General features: G+C 41.4%; 1 protein-coding gene across 3 annotated transcripts in view; it reads right to left on the bottom strand.

The window, feature by feature from the left end:
- LOC144595941 (kalirin-like) overlaps positions 1-5,589 on the bottom strand; it is a 159,111-nt gene extending 153,522 nt beyond the window's left edge. For all 3 annotated transcript variants that reach the window (XM_078403893.1, XM_078403894.1, XM_078403897.1), the window contains exon 1: positions 5,498-5,589. In XM_078403893.1, coding sequence (XP_078260019.1) covers positions 5,498-5,512 — 15 coding nt within the window. In that variant the 5' untranslated portion in view covers positions 5,513-5,589. The remainder of the gene's footprint in view (positions 1-5,497) is intronic.
- Positions 5,590-22,223: the final 16,634 nt, after the last annotated feature.

The following is a 22,223-nucleotide window of genomic DNA, read 5'->3' as shown; positions in this document are numbered from 1 at the left end:
TGCTGACCTTTAATTTTGTTGAGATGCAAATTCATTTCTATGCTTGGCTTTGAAAGTGTCAGCTGACAAATACCAACTTTGGCAACATCAAACTTGCTTTTGAAGGAGATTATTTTCAATACCAACAACATTTAGTCAAGAAACCAGAGACTGCAAACTGTTACATCCATCAGGCAATTTATCAATCACAGCCATTGTAATATAAAACCGCATTATAATTGCTATCTTCAGAGAATTACTGAATTGTGACAGCACAGAAGGAAGCCATTTGGCCCACTAAGCCCCTGCTAGTTCCCACTAGATCACCCAGTCAATTCCCTTCTCTCCTCCTTCCCTGTAAACAATTAGAACATTGAAACAGTACAGCACAGAACAGAACAGGCCCTATGGCCCACAATGTCTGTGCCAAACTTGATTGCAAAAAAGATCATCTCCTACTTTTGCACTTGATCCATATCTTTCCTTCCCCACATATCCAAGCGCTTATCTAAAAGTATTTCAAACACCACGATCGTACCTGTATCCACCACCACCCCTGGCAGCGTGTTCCACACACCTACCACACTCTGTGTAGAAAACCTGCCACTCACATCCCCTTTAAACATTTGTTCTTCTCAAAGCTACGGTCTCTAGTCTTTGACATTTCTACCCTGGGAAAAAGGTTCTGACTGTCTACCCTATCTATGCCACTCATTATATCAGTTCACCCTTCAACCTCCAGCGCTCCAGAGAAAACAATTCAAGTCTGTCCATTCTCTTCTTGTAGCTTATACCTTCAAATCCAGGCATCATTCTGGTAAATCTCCTCTGCACTCCCTACAACATAGAAACATAGAAAATAGGTGCAGGAGTAGGCCATTCGGCCCTTCATGCCAGCATCGCCATTTAATATGATCATAGTTGATCATCCAAAATCAGTACCCTGTTCCTGCCTTTTCCCCATATCCCTTGATTCCTTTAGCTCTAAGAGCTAAATCTAACTCTCTCCTGAAAACATCCAGTGAATTGGCCTCCACTGCCTTCTGTGGCAGAAAATACCACAGATTCACAACTCTTTAGATGAAAAAGTTTTTACTCATCTCAGTCCTAAATGGCCTACCCTTTATTCTTAAACTCTGACCCCTGGTTCTGGACTCCCCCAACATCGGGAACATTTTTGCTGCATCTAGCCTGTCCAATCCCTTAAGAATTTTATATGTTTCTACAAGATCCCCTCTCATCCTAAATTCCAGTGAATAGAAGCCCAGTCGACCCATTTGTTCATCATATGTTAGTCCCGCCATCCCGGGAATTAACCTAGTGAACCTACGCTGCATTCCCTCAATAGCAAGAATGTCCTTCCTCAAATTAGGAGACCAAATCTGCACACAATACTCCAGGTGTGGTCTTACCAGTGTCCTGTACAACTGCAGTAGGACCTCCTTGCTCCGATACTCAAATCCTCTTGCTATGAAGGTCAACATGCCATTTGTTTTCTTCACTGCCCGCTGTACCTGCATGCTTACTTTCAGTGACCAATGTACAAGGATACCCAGGTCTCATTGCACCTCCCCTTTTCGTAATCTGACACCATTCAGATAATAATCTGCCTTCTTGTTCTTGCCATCAAAGTGGATAACCTCACATTTATCCACATTATACTGCATCTGCCATGCATCTGCCCACTCACCCAACCTATCCAAGTCACCCTGCATCCTCATAGCATCCTCCTCGCAGCTCACATTGCCACTTCCAATATCTCCACTTCCTTCCTGTGATGTTTAAAGGAAAAGGGCAACCAGAAGTAAATGTAATACTCCAGGTTTGACCGAACCAAAGTCCCAAATGTCTGTCCAATTCCCGTTTGGAGGCACTGAAGGATTTTGTTTCCACCATTCTTGCAGGCAGTGAACTCCAGACCACAACTGCTTTCTGTATAAAATAGTGTTTCCTCAACTTCCATTTGCATTTTTTTTGTCCAAATTGCTATCACATATCCTGGTCCTTAAACCATCATCCTTCTCTAACCATGCTATCTGTACAATTTATGTTCTTCTGCTTCTGTACAAATCTCTTCTTCAAATGCTTCGTTCAAATGAGTACAAACCCAGCTTCATAATTTAACTTTTTAGCCCAAAATCCCTGTTATCTGAAACCTTCCGAGCAAATCTTATCTGCATCTACTCATCCATCTTAAAAATTAATTGGCCATTTTCTATCCATTTAAAAGAGAGGTGTCCTTGAAGATTACATCTGTTAGTTTAACAGAGGTTCCTTAGTTAGTAATGTGACTGGATAAAATGTTTTTTTCAGAGAAACACGTCCAATCCAGATACCCACTAGAGTTATTTGCACTGCGAGGTTTTTGATTAAAAAAAATTATATTCAAGGTTTTTTTTCTGGGTAATAATTGATTTAATTGAAGCTCTGGAATCCTGAACAAAATGGAGACATGTATTTCCTGAAAAAATGTTCAGTTGCACGGATAAGAAGCATTAATGGGCCATAACAGATTTTGGAGCAACATATGACATATTTACAGAGATGTGTCTTGTATTAATCCTTTCATCTGCTCACTTCATTTTTTTTTCTGTTCCCATTTGTATCCAGTAACAGCATGTTGCTTTCACAATGCTATTTTGGTATTTGATCACATGTGCTCCAATTTATTTTTATAAAATTACAATTTTTGCCACTGTACAACAGTAAATAGGAAAACATGTCTTATTTACCACTTTTCCAGAATAAAAATAAACTTCTTTATTTACCTAATTTTTCCCTTGTTTCTTTTTCTCTCTTGAAGCAACTGTCTTACATTACATGCTTTAGCACCATACCAGCTTATTTTAAAGCCACTGTTGTTGCAAAATCATTGCTCAAAGATAATGAAGCTGGACACTATCCTCTCTTGTTCAGTTTAATTTTCAGATAATGATTCTGCTTTCCCCAAATACATGTTCCATCAACATATCTTTTGATTTTCTTCTTTATTTCCCTTTATTGCCCCTTTTACCCTTAAACTAGGAATCCCCTATCGCAGATCTTTCCTTTTAAACTCCCCCCCCCCATCCCCCCACACCTTAAAGTTTCTTTGCCTTGAACTGATGGTCATCAAGTCGAAATGTTAACCCCATTTGTCTCTCCGCAGAAGCTGCCAAATCTGAAGAGCGTTTCCAGCATTTTCTGTTTTTATTTTAGATTTCTGGCATCTGCAGGATTTTGCTTTGGTATTTTGTTTTAATTCTGTCCTCATCTGATGATGATTGTACTATTTGTGAATAATGCTCAACAAGGCAAACCCTGCGTTGCTCGTTGTGAGCTGCTTTAAGAAATGTTTCTTCTTGGTTTTCTTAGCATGTAAATTTACAACAAATAAACCGTTACGATTCCAGGTCTTAGCTTCAAACCAATAACGGTCAAATATTAACTAAAAATATTAACTTACCTGTCCTTATTAAAGTTGGACAATCAGCTTTATTAACTCAAATATTGTCACACAACAGATTTTCAGATTAAATCACTGTATCTCATCCGCTGTAATCTAGCTGCGTTAGAGTGGTAAAGTGCAGCATTTCTTGAAATAAAGAGTTCTTTGTGTAGTGTTTTTGGAAAATTAAGTATGCCACAGTGACCCTTTTTCCATGTGATCGGATAATCTTAAAGGTACTAGGTTCAATATTGGACTGGATTTGTTGCATAAATTCACAAATTCTAGTTTGAATTGAATTGAATTGAATTGAATTGAATTGAATAAATGTTATTAGCCAAGTATGTACACCTGCAAGGAATTTGCCTTGGTGCTTTGCTCACAAGTAACAATACGACATACAGTAAACAATTAAGAATAAAACATAAAACATTAAAACATCATGAATAAAATATTATAATTTAAACATGTTTCAAAGTACTTCCTCAATAGTTTGGAAATGGCATGCTAATGATCAATCAACTGCCCACAGTGACTTAGACAAATGCCTCATATATCTTTTTATTTAATTCCCTTACAGGAATACATTTGCAAGTAAGACCAGTTGAGCTTATGTTTAATTGCTGCAGCCCATCTAGTGTCATCTTTCCCACAGAACTGTGGACCAAAATGTGGATCCAACAATGGTGAAAAAGGGGCAATATATTCTCAAGTGAGGTTAACATGCAAATTCAACAGGAATTCTGTTCCTGTATGACTCCTGCCCTCACTCTTCAGGGATGTTTGGGAGGCACTTTTTAACAAGCCTTTGCGTGAGACTGCAGTGGATTTTGGCGGTAGATGGAATTAATATTGCGGCACAGTGGCACAGTTGGTAGAGCTGCTGATCTACAGCGCCAGCGGCCCGGGATTCGATCATGACCCCGGGTGCTGTCTGCGTGGAGTGAGCACGTTCTCCCTGCAATCGCGTGGGTTTCCTCCGGATGCTCCGGTTTCCTCCCACACCCCAAAGACCTGTGGTTTTCAGGTGTTATTTAAAGGAAGTAAATAAATCTGGAATAAAAATCCAGTTTAATGGTAAAATTGCTAGATTAATGTCAAAAATCTATTTGGTTCGCTGATGTCCACCAGTGAAGGAAATCTGCCATCCTTATCCAGTTTGGACTCTCAGCCCACTGCAGGGTCTGAAACAGTTCAGGGGCAAGTAGGAATGGACAATAAATGTCAGTGGCACCCATAACCCATGTACAAATCATTAAAATAAAAACTCTCCATCATATTTTGCCCATGCTCAAAAAACAACATATGTCGCGGAGTTAAGAAATTGAAAAAGATGGCTGAGGAGATATCTCATTGCCTTCCCTATCCTAAATTATTCACAATCAATGCCAAAGGACCACCTACATTTCATGAGCCACCTTTACCCCAGTTATTAAAGCCAGTGCACGATCTCCACTTGTCAGGGTTGTTAGATCCTGTGGGCTTACCTGGGGGCGCTCCAGTATTTCTAATATGTGGACTTTGGACTTTTTCATTGTAAACTACGCCAAATATGGCGACTGTGCATTTGTGGGTTGTGCAAAAAAAATTCACTGTGCTGTGCACATGTGACACTATAGAACGTTTGGACCATTGAGACATTAGATTGAACTTCAGCTTAACCTTTTTAACTCAGAGAGAATGGAAACTACCAATGGACACATATATTCTGTTGCAATCAACTTAGTGCTTGGCGTCATCATTTTTCAAGGCAAGCTACAGTGATGCCCAATTCACAGCTGGACTCTGACCAGTGAGATAAGGTTCACTCCTTAAAAAAGATACAGAGTTTCAAAACAAACCTTGTAATCTTCACTGGCTAAAGTACCAGAGATAAAAGATTACAACGGTCAGGAAAAAAGAACTATAGAACTTGGACTTTTATCTTTAGAAAAGAGGCTGAGAAGAGGTTTTGTTAGAGATTATAAAGACACGAGATCCTTTAATTAGGAAGAACAATTCCAACAGAGAGTAAACATTTATAATTGTTGGCAAGAAAATCCTTGAAAAATTATTTTTATGGCCTGCCAATTCCATGCAAATTGCACTTACCTTATCACTATCCATGGTATTCTGCGAGGTCCTTGATGCAATTGAAATCGTATCTGGCTGACTGCTACCATCTCCCTGACTATCTCCATCTTCTCCCATATCCCTAAGGATTAGAACAACATTAAATTACTGCAATTGCTCCTTCAACCAAAGGTGCAGAGAGCATTGCATTGATAGAAATGATACTGAAGGCGGCACTATGGTGCAGCGGTAGAGTTGCTGCCTTGTAGTACCAGAAACCTGGGTTTGATCCTGATCTCCGCTGCAGTCTGTATGGAGTTTGCACATTCTCCCTGTGACCTAATGGGCTTTCTCTGGCTGCTCCCACATTCCAAAGACGTGAAGGTTTGTAGGTTAATGGGGCTCGGTAAATTGTCCCTAGTGCGCAGGATAGAACAAGTGTGTGAGTGATCGTTGGTCGATGCAGACTCAGTGGTGTGAAAGGCCTATTTCCACGCTGTTTCTCTAAACCTAAACAGGAGGTGGTTCATGGGCCCTGGTTCATGGGCCCTGGAAGAGTAAATAAAGAAGGAAGAAATAATGCAGAAGCCTTAAAATTCACAAACGCTTAGAATATTTGAAAGCTCAAAAGAAAAGAATGTAAAATCATGAATATTCTCTGATATGCAGTACTTTGTTTTATAAAATAAAGTGGGAGCAGGGAGAGGGTGGAAGTATGGAGGTGGTGAGTTCATGGAGTTGTTCTGGGATAGATATGTTACAGCTTCCTCATGATTATTAGTTCAGTGATTTTTGTGTGAATTTTCGTGAATGAAGCCAACTTTTTGCATGCTGGCCTTTATCATCCAGGTCAATGTGTGCAGGATTGGGGTGTTCTGTTGCAGTTGTTTACGGTATTGGCAAGGTCACACATGGACGTTTTGCAGAAACAAGGAACTGCAGATACTGGAGTAATTCTGTGGGTCAAACAGCATTTTTAGACTTTAAACAAAAGGGACGGGTTGCATCTTAACAGCAGGGGGACAAACATTCTGGCAGGCAGGTTTGCTAGTGTGACACCTGTGGCTTTAAACTAAGTAGTGGGGGGGAGGGGTTAACAAATTGTGAATATGAAGATGAGGTAAAAGGGAATACAGGAGATATTGCAAAAGACTCTCGGAAGAATGGGAACAGAAGTTCTAGAGGGGAAAATAAATTAAGGGCAGGGCCAATTGTGAACGATGTGAGAGGGGAGGTAAATACAGAAGTTAAAGTGTTGTACTTAAATGCGCGTAGTATAAAAAATAAAGTGGATGAGCTTGAGGCTCAGTTAGTCATGGGCAAGTATGATGTTGTAGGGATCACTGAGACATGGCTACAAGAGGACCAGGGCTGGGAACTGAATATTCAGGGGTACACAACGTATAGAAAAGACAGACAGGTGGGCAGAGGGGGTGGGGTTGCTCTGATGGTAAGGAATGATATTCATTCCCTTGCAAGGGGTGACATAGAATCAGGAGATGTTGAATCAGTATGGATAGAAATGAGAAATTGTAAGGGTAAAAAGACCCTAATGGGAGTTATCTATAGGCCCCCAAACAGTAGCCTCGACATAGGGTGCAAGTTGAATCAGGAGATAAAATTGGCGTGTCAAAAATGTAATGCTACGGTGGTTATGGGAGATTTCAACATGCAGGTAGACTGGGAAAGTCAGGTTGGAAATGGACCCCAGGAAAGAGAGTTTGTAGAGTGCCTTCGAGATGGATTCTTAGAACAGCTTGTACTGGAGCCTACCAGGGAGAAGGCAATTCTGGATTTAGTGTTGTGTAATGATCCTGATCTGATAAGGGGACTAGAGGTAAAAGAGCCATTAGGAGGCAGTGATCACAACATAATAAGTGTTACTCTGCAAATGGAAAGGCAGAAGGGAAAATCGGAAGTGTCAGTATTACAGTATAGCAAAGGGGATTACAGAGGCATGAGGCAGGAGCTGGCCAAAATTGATTGGAAGGAGGCCCTAGCAGGGAAGACGGTAGAACAGCAATGGCAGGTATTCCTGCGAATAATGCAGAGGTTGCAGGATCAATTTATTCCAAAGAGGTGGAAAGACTCTAAGGGGAGTAAGAGACACCTGTGGCTGACAAGGGAAGTCAGGGACAGCATAAAAATTAAGGAGAGGAAGTATAACATAGCAAAGAAGAGTGGGAAGACAGAGGATTGGGACTCTTTTAAAGAGCAACAAAAGTTAACTAAAAAGGCAATACGGGGAGAAAAGATGAGGTACGAGGGTAAACTAGCCAATAATATAAAGGAGGATAGCAAAAGTTTTTTTAGGTACGTGAAGAGGAAAAAAATAGTCAAGGCAAATGTGGGTCCCTTGAAGACAGAAGCAGGGGAATTTATTATGGGGAACAAAGAAATGGCAGACGAGTTAAACCGTTACTTTGGATCTGTCTTCACTGAGGAAGATACACACAATCTCCCAAATGTTCTAGGGGCCGGAGAACCTAGGGTGATGGAGGAACTGAAGGAAATCCACATTCCTCCTCATCTCCATTCTATTCTTTCTTTCTTATTATTCTGAGGCTGTGCCCTCTGGTTCTACGAGCAGAAATGTCCATCTCCACATCCACTCTATCCAAGCCTTTCAATGAAGGTTCAATGAGGTCCCTCTTCATCCTACTAAATTTCAGCGAGTAGAGGCCCAGAGCCGTCAAACACTCACCACACGTTAACCCAATCATCCCCAGGGTCATTCTTGTAAACCTCCTCTGAACCCTCAAAAATGACAGCACATACTTCCTCAGATAGGGAGCCCAAAACTGCTCACAATATTCCAAATGTGGTCTGACCAGTGCCTTATAAAGCTTCAGCCTTACATCCTTGTTTTTATATTATTTTGTAGCTGGAAGACAGTTATTTTATTACTGGGCTTCTCCAGCTGCTGGAGTTCATTCATGCACCAACAGATGAGTGGTTGCTACAATAATGGCTTGTTGCTGGGTAATTTCCATGGTATTTTGGGACCAATATTTCACCCATACACATTTTCCTAAATCATTATTTTGCATGAAGCACCAAACCCACTTTGGCATCAGTTTTCTAGAAGTGCAGATACATTATTAGGATGTAAATATAGGACTTTAGCAAATATAAAACTAGCTTGTGACATGAAAATAGCTGATAAAGGATGTTACACTCCTCCTATACTCAACAGAAATTACCTTGATCCACCAAATGTTCTAGGGGCCGGAGAACCTAGGGTGATGGAGGAACTGAAGGAAATCCACATTAGGCAGGAAATGGTTTTGGGTAGATTGATGGGACTGAAGGCTGATAAATCCCCAGGGCCTGATGGTCTGCATCCCAGAGTACTTAAGGAGGTGGCTCTAGAAATAGTGGAAGCATTGGAGATCATTTTTCAATGTTCTATAGATTCAGGATCAGTTCCTGTGGATTGGAGGATAGCAAATGTTATCCCACTTTTTAAGAAAGGAGGGAGAGAGAAAACGGGTAATTATAGACCAGTTAGTCTGACATTAGTGGTGGGGAAGATGCTGGAATCAATTATAAAAGACGAAATTGCTGAGCATTTGGATAGCAGTAACGGGATCATTCCGAGTCAGCATGGATTTACGAAGGGGAAATCATGCTTGACAAATCTACTGGAATTTTTTGAGGATGTAACTAGGAAAATTGACAAGGGAGAGTCAGTGGATGTGGTGTACCTCGACTTTCAGAAAGCCTTCGACAAGGTCCCACATAGGAGATTAGTGGGCAAAATTAGGGCACATGGTATTGGGGGTAGGGTACTGACATGGATAGAAAATTGGTTGACAGACAGAAAGCAAAGAGTGGGGATAAATGGGTCCCTTTCGGAATGGCAGGCAGTGACCAGTGGGGTACCGCAAGGTTCGGTGCTGGGACCCTAGCTATTTACGATATACATTAATGACTTAGACGAAGGGATTAAAAGTACTATTAGCAAATTTGCAGATGATACTAAGTTGGGGGGTAGTGTGAATTGTGAGGAAGATGCAATAAGGCTGCAGGGTGACTTGGACAGGTTGTGTGAGTGGGCGGATACATGGCAGATGCAGTTTAATGTAGATCAGTGTGAGGTTATTCACTTTGGAAGTAAGAATAGAAAGGCAGATTATTATCTGAATGGTGTCAAGTTAGGAGGAGGGGGAGTTCAACGAGATCTGGGTGTCCTAGTGCATCAGTCAATGAGAGGAAGCATGCAGGTGCAGCAGGCAGTGAAGAAAGCCAATGGAATGTTGGCCTTCGTAACAAGAGGAGTTGAGTATAGGAGCAAAGAGGTCCTTCTACAGTTGTACCGGGCCCTGGTGAGACCGCACCTGGAGTACTGTGTGCAGTTTTGGTCTCCAAATTTGAGGAAGGATATTCTTGCTATGGAGGGCGTGCAGCGTAGGTTCACTAGGTTAATTCCCGGAATGGCGGGACTGTCGTATGTTGAAAGGCTGGAGCGATTGGGCTTGTATACACTGGAATTTAGAAGGATGAGGGGGGATCTTATTGAAACATATAAGATAATTAGGGGATTGGACACATTAGAGGCAGATAACATGTTCCCAATGTTGGGGGAGTCCAGAACAAGGGGCCACAGTTTAAGAATAAGGGGTAGACCATTTAGAATGGAGATGAGGAAGAACTTTTTCAGTCAGAGGGTGGTGAAGGTGTGGAATTCTCTGCCTCAGAAGGCAGTGGAGGCCAGTTCGTTGGATGCTTTCAAGAGAGAGCTGGATAGAGCTCTTAAGGATAGCGGAGTGAGGGGGTATGGGGAGAAGGCAGGAACGGGGTACTGATTGAGAGTGATCAGCCATGATCGCATTGAATGGCGGTGCTGGCTCGAATGGCTGAATGGCCTACTCCTGCACCTATTGTCTATTGTCTATTGTCTATTTACCTTTTATTATAAACTTAAGATTACCTTTTACTATTATTTCTTTGTTTTGCTGGGGTTTTGGGTAGCTGGATAGGTTCCTTCAAGGCTCCTTTCAGATGGATGGTTCTTTCTTGTATTACCTCCCGAATATTTTTAATCCAGTCCTGCTTCGTTTCAATGTTGGAAGCCTTCAGAAGAAAACAACACAAGATCTTATAACTGTGATAGTAATGTCAATGGCCTGCAAAACCCCTATCAAATTTATATCAAAGACATGGTGATAGAGTGGGTAAACCCCCTGAAAATTCTTGATCATGATATTAGAATTACTGATGACAGAAGAGACTGCAGATGTTGGGTTCCAATGTGTGTTTGTGCTTCATGCTGCTTAAGAATAATCATTTAGGAAATGAGCATGGTGTAATATTGGCACCAAAAGACCACGGAAGTTACCCAGAAACATGTCACTATTATAGAAACAACTCATTTGAAGGTTCATGAATGAACTTCAACAGCTCGTGAGACCCAGTAATAACAAATCGGGTAGTCTGTAACCCAATGATATGAACACTGGATATTCCATGTTTAGGTGACCCTTATGCTCTGTGTTCACCTCTCAATTCCTCCACATTCCCCCTCCCCTCCTATTATCCATCCCCCTTTCTTTCCCTTTCCCCCTCTCCCCCTTCCCATCTCCAAATCCCCTCACCCTATACCACTCGTCCCATCTCCCTATCCCCATCACACTACACACATCTCCCGTCCTCATCCGCCATTCCCCATCCTCCCTCCCCATCCCCTCCTAACCCCACCCCAATTCCCCCTCCCACCTGGCACCATCTGTCTATTCTCCTTCACTGCTCCTCGATCCACCAGTTACCTCCTGGCTTGTCTCACTCATCCTCCTCTCTTCATACGGCTATCATCCCTTTCCACTCTCATTCCTGAAGCAGGATCTTGACCTGGAATGTTGACAATTCCTCACCCACAGATGCTGATCTCCACAAACTGAGATCCTCCATCAGTTTATATTAGAATTATTGGATGTGTATGTGTTATACTAGTGGCAACCAGGTAAATATTATCAATCCGTGGCCAAACTTTCCTATCCTAATGCACAATACCAATTGATGAAAGTGTTAAACTTGGGAATTATTTTAAAGAACTGTAGTTCATAAGTTCATAAGACACAGGAACAGAATTAGGCCATTTGGCCCATTGAGTCTTCTCTGCCACTCGATCATGGCTGATCTATTTTTCCCTCTCAACACCATTCCCCTGCCTTCTCCCTGCAACCTTTTTTCATGCCCTTACTATCAACAACCTATCAATCTCCATTTTAAAATGACCCCAATGACTTGGCCTCCACCAGCGCCTGTGGCAAAGAATTCCACCGATTCACAACCCTTTGGATAAAGAAATTCCTCCTCATCTCCATTCTATTCTTTCTTTCTTATTATTCTGAGGCTGTGCCCTCTGGTTCTACGAGCAGAAATGTCCATCTCCACATCCACTCTATCCAGGCCTTTCAATGAAGGTTCAATGAGGTCCCTCTTCATCCTACTAAATTTCAGCGAGTAGAGGCCCAGAGCCGTCAAACACTCACCACACGTTAACCCAATCATCCCCAGGGTCATTCTTGTAAACCTCCTCTGAACCCTCTAAAATGACAGCACATACTTCCTCAGATAGGGAGCCCAAAACTGCTCACAATATTCCAAATGTGGTCTGACCAGTGCCTTATAAAGCTTCAGCCTTACATCCTTGTTTTTATATTATTTTGTAGCTGGAAGACAGTTATTTTATTACTGGGCTTCTCCAGCTGCTGGAGTTCATTCATGCACCAACAGATGAGTGGTTGCTACAATAATGGCTTGTTGCTGGGTAATTTCCATGGTATTTTGGGACCAATATTTCACCCATACCCATTTTCCTAAATCATTATTTTGCATGAAGCACCAAACCCACTTTGGCATCAGTTTTCTAGAAGTGCAGATACATTATTAGGATGTAAATATAGGACTTTAGCAAATATAAAACTAGCTTGTGACATGAAAATAGCTGATAAAGGATGTTACACTCCTCCTATATTCAACAGAAATTACCTTGATCCACTTCAATTACACTTCAATGCATATGACAATAAATTTGTCTTGACTTGATACATGTGTAGGACCTGCAGATGCTGGTTGAAACAGAAGATAGACGCAAAATGCTGGAGTAACTCAGCGGGACAGCAGCATGTCTGGATAGAAGGAATGGGTTGCATTTCGGGTTGAGATCCTTCTTCAGTCTCAACCCGAAACATCCCCCATTCCTTCTATTCAGAGATGCTCCCTTTCCTGCTGTGTTACTCCAGCATTTTTTGTCTATCTTGACTTGATAAAGCCAGCCAAAGTAGAAAGTTTATTTTGACAAAATGAATCAATCCTTATTGTTTACAAAACAATAAACTTTAATTATTTCTTTGCTGATTTATACAGATTATGCAGTAACGTGTTTGCTATCATCCACAAAATAATATCAATGGGTTAGTGCTTACTTTAAGGACAGTCTTATTATCAGAGGAGGGCGTCCGTCCCACCCACAAAGCAAATTTGCAGGGATCACCTTCGACATGCTCTGTTACCCCCAGCTCTGATGTCTGAAATACAAGCAGAGGGAACGTGGCCAAATAAGTTATAACATAAATCAAACACTGTGGCTTATCTTTCCCATACACAATTGGGTCTGAATGAAAATAATTTACAATATCATTAACCAGACACATAAGCACTGCTGCAGTCTGGAGCTGCTCCTACTCCATTAAGTCTTTTTTTTCTCCCAAAAAGTAAAGTAAAAAATATGCGGAACCAGGAACTCGCCCGGAGATGGAATCCCGTTGAGCCGTGTCCATATCCCAACAGCAGGTTGGATCCGCTCACCGCGGAACCGGGAACCCGATGGGAGGGGGAAGCCGCGGTGAGAAGGATGGAGGGAGAGGGCGGCGGACACTGGACAATGGGCCCAGTGATAAGAACCTGGGGGGAGGGGGGGGTCTTATCTTCCACACCCTCAAGATCGGCTGCTGGAGGCGCCCCTTGGCGAACAAGGGCTAAATAGGGCTGTTCACGGGACGACCAGAATAAAGGTTATGACTGCAACAGGCCTTTGTGGCCAGCTGCAGCTGGGACTGTAAAATGGTGACTACATGGTGACTCTTGCATATAGAATCAGTGGGCAGTTCTGTACATTCTGTACTGACCGGGGGATTACCTTATGTACGGTGATAGTCTTGCTGTAGGCAAAAAACATATTTCACTGCATCTTGGTACACATGATAATAAAGAAATCAGTGAACCATACAAACCAAACAAAAATGGTTCCAAATGTTTTCATATATTCTCAGTGTCTGTCCAGAAGATGCAGGATCATTTAATTCTAAAGCGGAAGGAAGATTCTCAGGGGAGTAAGAGGTGACCGTGGCTGACAAGGGAAGTCAAGGACACTATAAAAATAAAAGAGACGACGTATAACATAGCAAAGATGAGCGGGAAGCCAGAGGATTGGGAAGCTTTTAAAGATCAACAGAAGGTAACTAAAAAGGCAATACGGGGAGAAAAGATGAAGTACGAAGGTAAGTTAGCCAAGAATATAAAGGAGGATAGTAAAAGCTTCAGGTATGTGAAGAGGAAAAAATTAGCTAAGACAAATGTGGGTCCCTTGAAGACAGAAACAGGTGAATTTATTATGGGAAACAAGGAAATGGCAGACGAGTTGAACAGGTACTTTAGTTCTATATTCACTAAGGAAGACACAAACAATCTCTCAGATGTACTAGGGGACAGAGGATCTAGCGTGACTGAGGAACTGAAGGAAATTCACATTAATCCAGAAATGGTGTTGGGTAGACTGATGGGACTGAAGGCTGATAAATCCCCAGGGCCTGATGGTCTGCATCCCAGGGTACTTAAGGAGGTGGCTCTAGAAATCGTGGACACATTGGTGATCATTTTCCAATGTTCTGTAGATTCTGGATCAGTTCCTGTGGATTGGAAGGTAGCTAATGTTATCCCAGTTTTTAAGAAAGGAGGGAGAGAGAAAGCTGGGAATTATAGACCAGTTAACCTAACATCAGTGGTGGGGAAGATGCTGGAGTCGATTATTAAAGATGTAATAGCGGCACATTTGGATAGCAGTAACAGGATCGGTCCAAGTCCAGTTTACGAAGGGGCAATCATGCTTGACTAATCTTCTGGAATTTTTTGAGGATGTAACAAGTAAGATAGACAAGGGTGAGCCAGTGGATGTAGTGTACCTGGACTTTCAGAAACCTTTTGATAAGGTCCCACACAGGAGATTAGTGGGCAAAATTAGAGCACATGGTATTGGGGTATTGACATGGATAGAAAATTGGTTGGCACACAGGAAACAAATAGTGGGGATTAATGGGTCCCTTTCAGAATGGCAGGCAGTGACTAGTGGGGTACCGCAAAGCTCGGTGCTGGGACCGCAGCTATTTACAATATACATTAATGATTTAGATGAAGGAATTAAAAGTAACGTTAGCAAATTTGCAGATGACACAAAGCTGGGTGGCAGTGTGAACTGTGAAGAGGTTGCTATGAGGATACAGGGTGACTTGGATAGGTTGGGTGAGTGGGCAGATGCAGAATAATGTGGATAAATGTGAGGTTATCTACTTTGGTGGCAAGAACAGGAAGGGAGATTATTATCTGAATGGTGCTTGTACATCAGTCATTGAAAGTAAGCATGCAGGTTCAGCAGGCAGTGAAGAAAGCTAATGACATGTTGGCCTTCATAACGAGACGAGTTGAATACAGGAGCAAAGAGGTTCTTCTGCAGTTGTACAGGGCCCTGGTGAGCCATATCTGGAGTATTGTGTGCAGTTTTGGTCACCTAATTTGAGGAAGGACATTCTTGCTATTGAGGGAGTGCAGCGTAGGTTCACTAGGTTAATTTCCGGAATGGCGGGACTGTCATATGTTGAAAGACTAGAGCGACTAGGCTTGTATACACTGGAATTTAGAAGGATGAGAGGAGATATTATAGAAACATATAAAATCATTAAGGGATTGGACACGCCAGAAGCAGGAAACATGTTCTCGATGTTGGGGGAGTCCAGAGCCAGGGGCCACAATTTTAAGAATAAGAGGTAGGCCATTTAGAACTGAGATGAGGAAAAACTTTTTCACAGAGAGTTGTAAATTTATGGAATTCTCTGCTTCAGAAGGCAGTGGAGGCCGATTCACTGGATGCTTTCAAAAGAGAGTTAGATAGTGCTCTTAGGGCTAGCAGAATCAAGGATATGGGGAGAAGGCAGGAACGGGGTACTGATTGTGGATGATCACCCATGATCACATTGAATGGCGGTGCTGGCTCGAAGGGTCGAATGGCCTACTCCTGCACCTATTGTCCATGTAATCTGTATGTATACCTTCAGTAGTGTTTCATCCAATAGTGTTTGCACCCATCTTTAAACAAGCACCTTTACCACTCATAAACCAGCACTCTCAGAGCAACTGTAGACAAAGCCACAAGCTGTAGAATTCCCTCTTGAAGTTATTTCACCTCTACGTTCCTTTGGACATAAGATCAACTTATTTGACCATTTTTAAGCATTTAGCACAATATTTCCTTAGTGGTGTCCCTTAATGATTTTATATGTTTCTATAATATCTCCTCTCATCATTGGTCTCATCATTGGTGACCAACTTTAGTGTGAAATTCCTTGGGAGGTTTTGCTACTTCATAAATATACGATTTTTTGTTCAACAGGTAAGATTTGCATATTGTAGATGTAGCGAACAAGTTTCACATGATCTGAGGCCAGGCTTTAAGATCATGAGGCGTTCGCCAGATGAGGAGAGGGACGGCAGTTTGCTAGCCGATCAGGAATGAGGTGACGGCTGGAGGCCCAGCAGCAGCCTGGGGCTTGACTGGATCAGGCACCGCGACGTGGATGCAAGTACATGATCTGGGATGGTGCTTCTGTGTAGCGATCATTTACTGAACTGTAAGCAAAAAGAGAATTTCACTGTACCTCGGTACATGTGATAATAAAGAACCATTGAAACATTGTTTTTTGTCGTGTGTTGTGTGGCTGCAGAGCCAAACATTTGACATATTGGCGTTCCCTCGGGACAAACATGACTTGGCAATCATGATAACATTTAATTATTAATTTGTTCGACAATCTTTTATTGTTCTAGCATTGAAGCACAAAAAGTTACTTTTTCAGTTTATCTTTCATCTTGACTTACTTGATAACGAGCCAGCTTTATCAAGGCGCTTATGAGAATGCAAAGACAAAGTTTTGCTTTCTGGGTTTCAAGTAATCAGAGGCTGTTTCATGAGTACGTTTACAATGAAACAAAGAGCTGCATTATTGTAGTGTGGCAAATGTGCAATAAAGACTGGGCCCATACAGTTAATTACAGCCCTTAAGCCCTTAAAGGAACAGCAGCAAGCAAAATAAATGAAGCAGAGATCAGGAGTAAAAGCTGATAGTCTTCTGCTCTCCAAAAACTAGAACCTTTGTCCCAGAAATGGAAAACGGCCTAACTTAAATACAATTCGTGATACAATCACCAGAGAAGTCCATAGGAAATAACTGAGAATATTAACAATAAAACGTACAGGACAGTGATGACTAATTTTTCAGTGGTGGATCCTTCATTAAAACAAAAGATTATCTCAGACCATAAAAGAAGGGTGGTAAGAAATAGAATGTAGAGAAAAGGAGACAGAATGTACCGTAAAACACTTTAAGGGATAACATGAAATGGTGGCTTGGCAGACGTAATATTGGTATCCACATTGAGGTTTGCTTCTAAAATTCAGTTCCACATTAGAAAGAAATCTCAGAAGCACTTCATTAAGTTCAAGTGACAATTAAAGGAAATTGTGTTAATGCAAAAGAATTATACTCACAAGTAACTTGTGTTTGTAAACATATTTGCTATGTCCTGAGGAATCCTTGATCTCTTTGCTGAAAACCAAGGCTAGTTCAAAGAGAAACAAGTGTCGTTCCCGTCCTTTCCGGATGAGTGATTTGGGATCCCACACTTGAAAGGTGTCCTGCAGGATTAGCTCACCCTGAATATCAAAGTTGTCATCAAATCCTGAACATAGATAGAAAATGAAAAATATATTATTACACATACAATCATAGAATTATGCAGCAGGGAAATAGGTCTTTTGACCCAATTCGTCTATAACCAAACTAGTCTCACTTGCCTACACCTGACCAATGTCCCTCCAAACCTTTCCTATCCATATACTTGTAACTGTTTATTGTAAATGGCAATATTTATGTAAAGCTCTAACAGTGCGTATCCATTCTTGGATAGCATTGTCTGAAAACTGGAAGGCAATGCCTGAGAAGGTGGTGGAGCAACTTAAGGGTCTGGACAAAAATGAGGCAGATTGGGCCACGGACCAAGTACTGGTAAATAGGATTAATACAGATGGGTCGGCATGGAGCAAAAGGGTCTGTTTCTATACTGTATGTCTCCATGATTCATTTATATTATACATTATGGAATTATGCATTCACATAAACACATATTAACGCAGTGTGTTGTAGAAGAATTAGTTATTGTTAGAAATGCATTTGAACAGATGCATTAGTTTCTATAAGAACATCTGTAACAAGATAAAGTGGTTAAATTTTGCTGAGTTCATATTCCACACATTGTAATTTTTCTGATTCCTGCCATTTTAACCCCTGATGGAGCCTTTGATTAATTCAGTGAGCAGCTGATTCATTGTGTTGGGAAAGATCTTGTGTACAATTTTCCCAATTGTGTTGTTTCATCAATTCATTGAGAAGTTGATTCATAGCATTGGGAAAGATCTTGTGTACAGTTTTCCCAACTGTGTGTTTTACCTGTCTCTGTGAATATGACATATTATACTTTGGTTAACTTTTCCTCTCCCAATTACTATCCAAAGTCTCTTGTGTGAATTGAATCATACTCCATTGCACTATTTACAGTAGAATAAACCAAACCATTATTGTCTTTCCAATTCAATTTCACGGAATTGCAATTTGGAAGCAAAACATAGCAATAAATTAGGTTGCTGGGAATGAAAGAAAATCAGGAGAAAACCCAACACAATTTTAGGCCTATGAAATGCAGAAGCAAATATGGTTAATAACAATGTTTTTTTTTGTAATTGCACGTGTACAGGCACCTCTAAAAAGTTAATCACCATCATTTTGCTTTTTGGTCACATGACACACAGAGCGGCACAGCGGTAGAGTTGCTGCTTTACAGCGGCAGAGACCCTAGTAAGATGCAGATTATGGGTGCTGTCTGTACAAGGTATGTACGGTCTCCCTTTGACAGTGTGGGTTTTCTCGGGGTGCTCCCGTTTCCTCCCACGCTACAAAGGTATACAGATTTATACGTTAATTGGCTTTGGTAAAATTGTAAATTTTCCCTAACTTGTGGGACAGTGCTGGTGTGGGATGATCACTGGACAGCGTGGACTCGATGGGCCGAAGTGCCTGTTTCTGTGCTGTATCCCTGAAGTCTGAAGACATGTATGTTTATTAAAGGTGCCTACCAGCACATTTTTGTCTAAAAAAAACACTTGTTAATACTTAAACAACAGGAGCTTAAAATCTTCTTTGGACAGGCTGACATTAGTGGAACTGCTGTGACTTTGAACATTCATTCCCAGGTCAAACTTTTGCATTCAGTCCTTTCAAACTCTGCTGAGAATATGTTATCCATTACGGTTTTGATCTTGCTATTCAGGTCACTGCAGTGCAGGTCCCAAACCCCTTTATTTAATCCAAGTGGACTGGGGTCTAATGAGTCTGAAGAGTTAATTGTACACCCATGATCAATTGGTCCATGCAGAATCTGAAACATCTTGTGCCTTTTATATTTATACATACAATCAATATCAAAGTGATTATGGATTTATTACTGCCTCTGTACTAAAAATAACTCACTCGAAATAGCACAAAAATATTATAAGCACATGGCACTCGAAGCCTCTTGGGCATTATAAGTGCCCACGAGCAAAGAAGATTGCAAAAAGTGGTGTTCACTAGCCAGTCCATCACTGATACTGAATGCCCCACCATCGAAGGTATCTACAGGAGTTATTGCCTCAAAAAAGCAACCAGCATCACCAGAGACCCACACCACCCTGGCCACAGTCTCATTTCATCCTGCCATTGGGATGAAAGTATAGGGGCCTGCAAACTGTAAACTCCAGGTTCAGGAGCAGGTTATTCTCTACAACCATCATGCTATTAAACACTACAACTTCCAAATAACCTTCGAACCACATAGACTTGGGGACATTATTTTTGACTCTGCATTACTATTGTCTATATATTTGTCTGTTTATTTTTGATACATGCTGATTTTTTGTTGTTATAGGTTTTACAGAGTAATATGTTTACATATCTGGTGTGCTGCTGCATGTAAGAATTTCATTGTTCCGTTTCGGGACATATGACACCAAAACACTCTTGAAAACACTCTTGACTCTTGATGTTATTTTGAACAAGATTTTTTTTTTAACTCAGCACTTAGTTTATTGAATAAATGGAGGTCTGCATGTAATTAAGATCAATATTTCAGAAAACTGCTGTGCCATGACAAAGAGCAATTCAATGTGATTTCATGAGGAAGAATTTCTTCAGCTAGAGGCTGGTGAATCTGTGGAATTCATTGCCACAGACGGCTGTGGGGTCCAAGACATTGGGTAGAGGCAGAGATTGATAGGTTCGATCAGAAAGGGCATCAAAATTAATGGGGAGAAGGCAGGAGAATGGGGTTGAAAGGAAAAGACCAGCCATGATTGAATGGCAAAGTAGACTTGATGGGTTGAATGGCCTAATTCTGCTCTTATATCCTCTGGTCTCATGGTCAGCAAAATCTTTCAACTGCATGATACAGAACCAGTTTACAACATTAGTGGCCAAATCGTGAAGCAGTAAAAATTATAAATCTGGTATGCAACATAACAAGTAGCTGACTAAGATGCAAAGAATTGCAGATGCTGGAATCCTGAGCAAAACACAAAGTGATGGAGGAACTTAGCAGGTCAGGCAGCATCTGTGAAGGGAATGTTTCCTGTCAGTACCCTTCTTCAGACTCTTCAGCCTGAAGAAGAGTCCTGACCTGAAACATCGCCTGTCCATTCCCTCCAAAGATGCTGCCGAACCAGCTGAGTTCCTTCACCACTTTGTGTTTTGCTCAAATAAATGATGGAGTTTGGAAAGAACCTTTCCCCATAATGTTTTGTTTTTGTAATCATGCATTAAAAATAAACAATCCTAAGTTTAACCTTGCAGCAATTACTCAAAGGTTTTAAACATAAAATGCAAACCAGTTGTCCTATTTTTATCACATTGCCACATTGTTATCTTCAAATTGTTCTGAGGCATATTTTCTGCAATAGCTGTAAGATTAATTTAATGATAAGGCTACAAAGTATTATAGCTTAATGGCTAATCACCTTGGATGAAGGGATTAAAAGTACCATTAGCAAATTTGCAGATGATACAAAGCTGGGTGGTAGTGTGAACTGTGAGGAAGATGCTATGAGGTTGCAGGGTGACTTGGACAGGTTGTGCGAGTGGGTGGATGAATGGCAGATGCAGTTTAATGTGGATAAGTGTGAGGTTATCCACATTGGTGGTAAGAATAGGAAGGCAGATTATTATCTGAATGGTGTCAAGTTAGGAAAAGGGGACGTACAACGAAATCTGGGTGTCCTAGTGCATCAGTCACTAAAAGGAAGCATGCAGGTACAGCAGGCAGTGAAGAAAGCCAATGGAATGTTGGCCTTCATAACAAGAGGAGTTGAGTATAGGAGCAAAGAGGTCCTTCTGCAGTTGTACAGGGCTCTAGCGAGACCGCACCTGGAGTACTGTGTGCAGTTTTGGTCTCCAAATTTGAGGAAGGATATTCTTGCTATTGAGGGCATGCAGCGTAGGTTTACTAGGTTAATTCCCGGAATGGCGGGACTGTCATATGTTGAAAGACTGGAGCGACTAGGCTTGTATACACTGGAATTTAGAAGGATGAGAGGGGATCTTATCGAAACATATAAGATTATTAAGGGGTTGGACACGTTAGAGGCAGGAAACATGTTCCCAATGTTGGGGGAGTCCAGAACCAGGGGCCACAGTTTAAGAATAAAGGGTAAGCCATTTAGAACGGAGACGAGGAAAAACCTTTTCAGTCAGAGTTGTAAATCTGTGGAATTCTCTGCCTCAGAAGGCAGTGGAGGCCAATTCTCTGAATGCATTCAAGAGATAGCTAGATAGAGCTCTTAAGGATAGCGGAGTCAGGGGGGTATGGGGAGAAGGCAGGAATGGGGTGCTGATTGAGAATGATCAGCCATGATCACATTGAATGGTGGTGCTGGCTCAAAGGGCCGAATGGCCTACTCCTACACCTATTGTCTATTGTCTGTTATCGATATCATAAAACTAAGAATTGCTAATTAGAAAAATACCAGTCAAAATGTGGTGGGTATATGGAACGAGCTGCCAGAGTAAGTAATTGAGGCAGGTACTATAACAACATTTAAAAGACATTTGGACAGGTTCATGGATAGGAAGGGTTTACAGGGATATGGCCAAATGTGGGCAGGTGGAACTAGTGTAGATGGGGCATCTTGGCCAGCGTGGGCAAGTTGGGCCGAAGAGCCCGATTCCATGTTATATGACTCCATGTGACAATCATATTGAATTAACCTTGTAATCAATGCAACTTTTACGGTTTGATTCTGTTAAATAAAGATGTAACGAAAAAAATCCAGTTTGTTCGGATTAGATTGGATTTAAAAATACTAAAAATCTCAAGACCAAATGTAATTTGTCAAATGTCGGGCAGGGTG

This window comes from Rhinoraja longicauda, chromosome 8 (genome assembly GCF_053455715.1).
Source record: "Rhinoraja longicauda isolate Sanriku21f chromosome 8, sRhiLon1.1, whole genome shotgun sequence".
NCBI classification, from domain to species: domain Eukaryota; kingdom Metazoa; phylum Chordata; class Chondrichthyes; order Rajiformes; family Arhynchobatidae; genus Rhinoraja; species Rhinoraja longicauda.
This window is presented reverse-complemented; position numbering and strand designations above follow the sequence as displayed.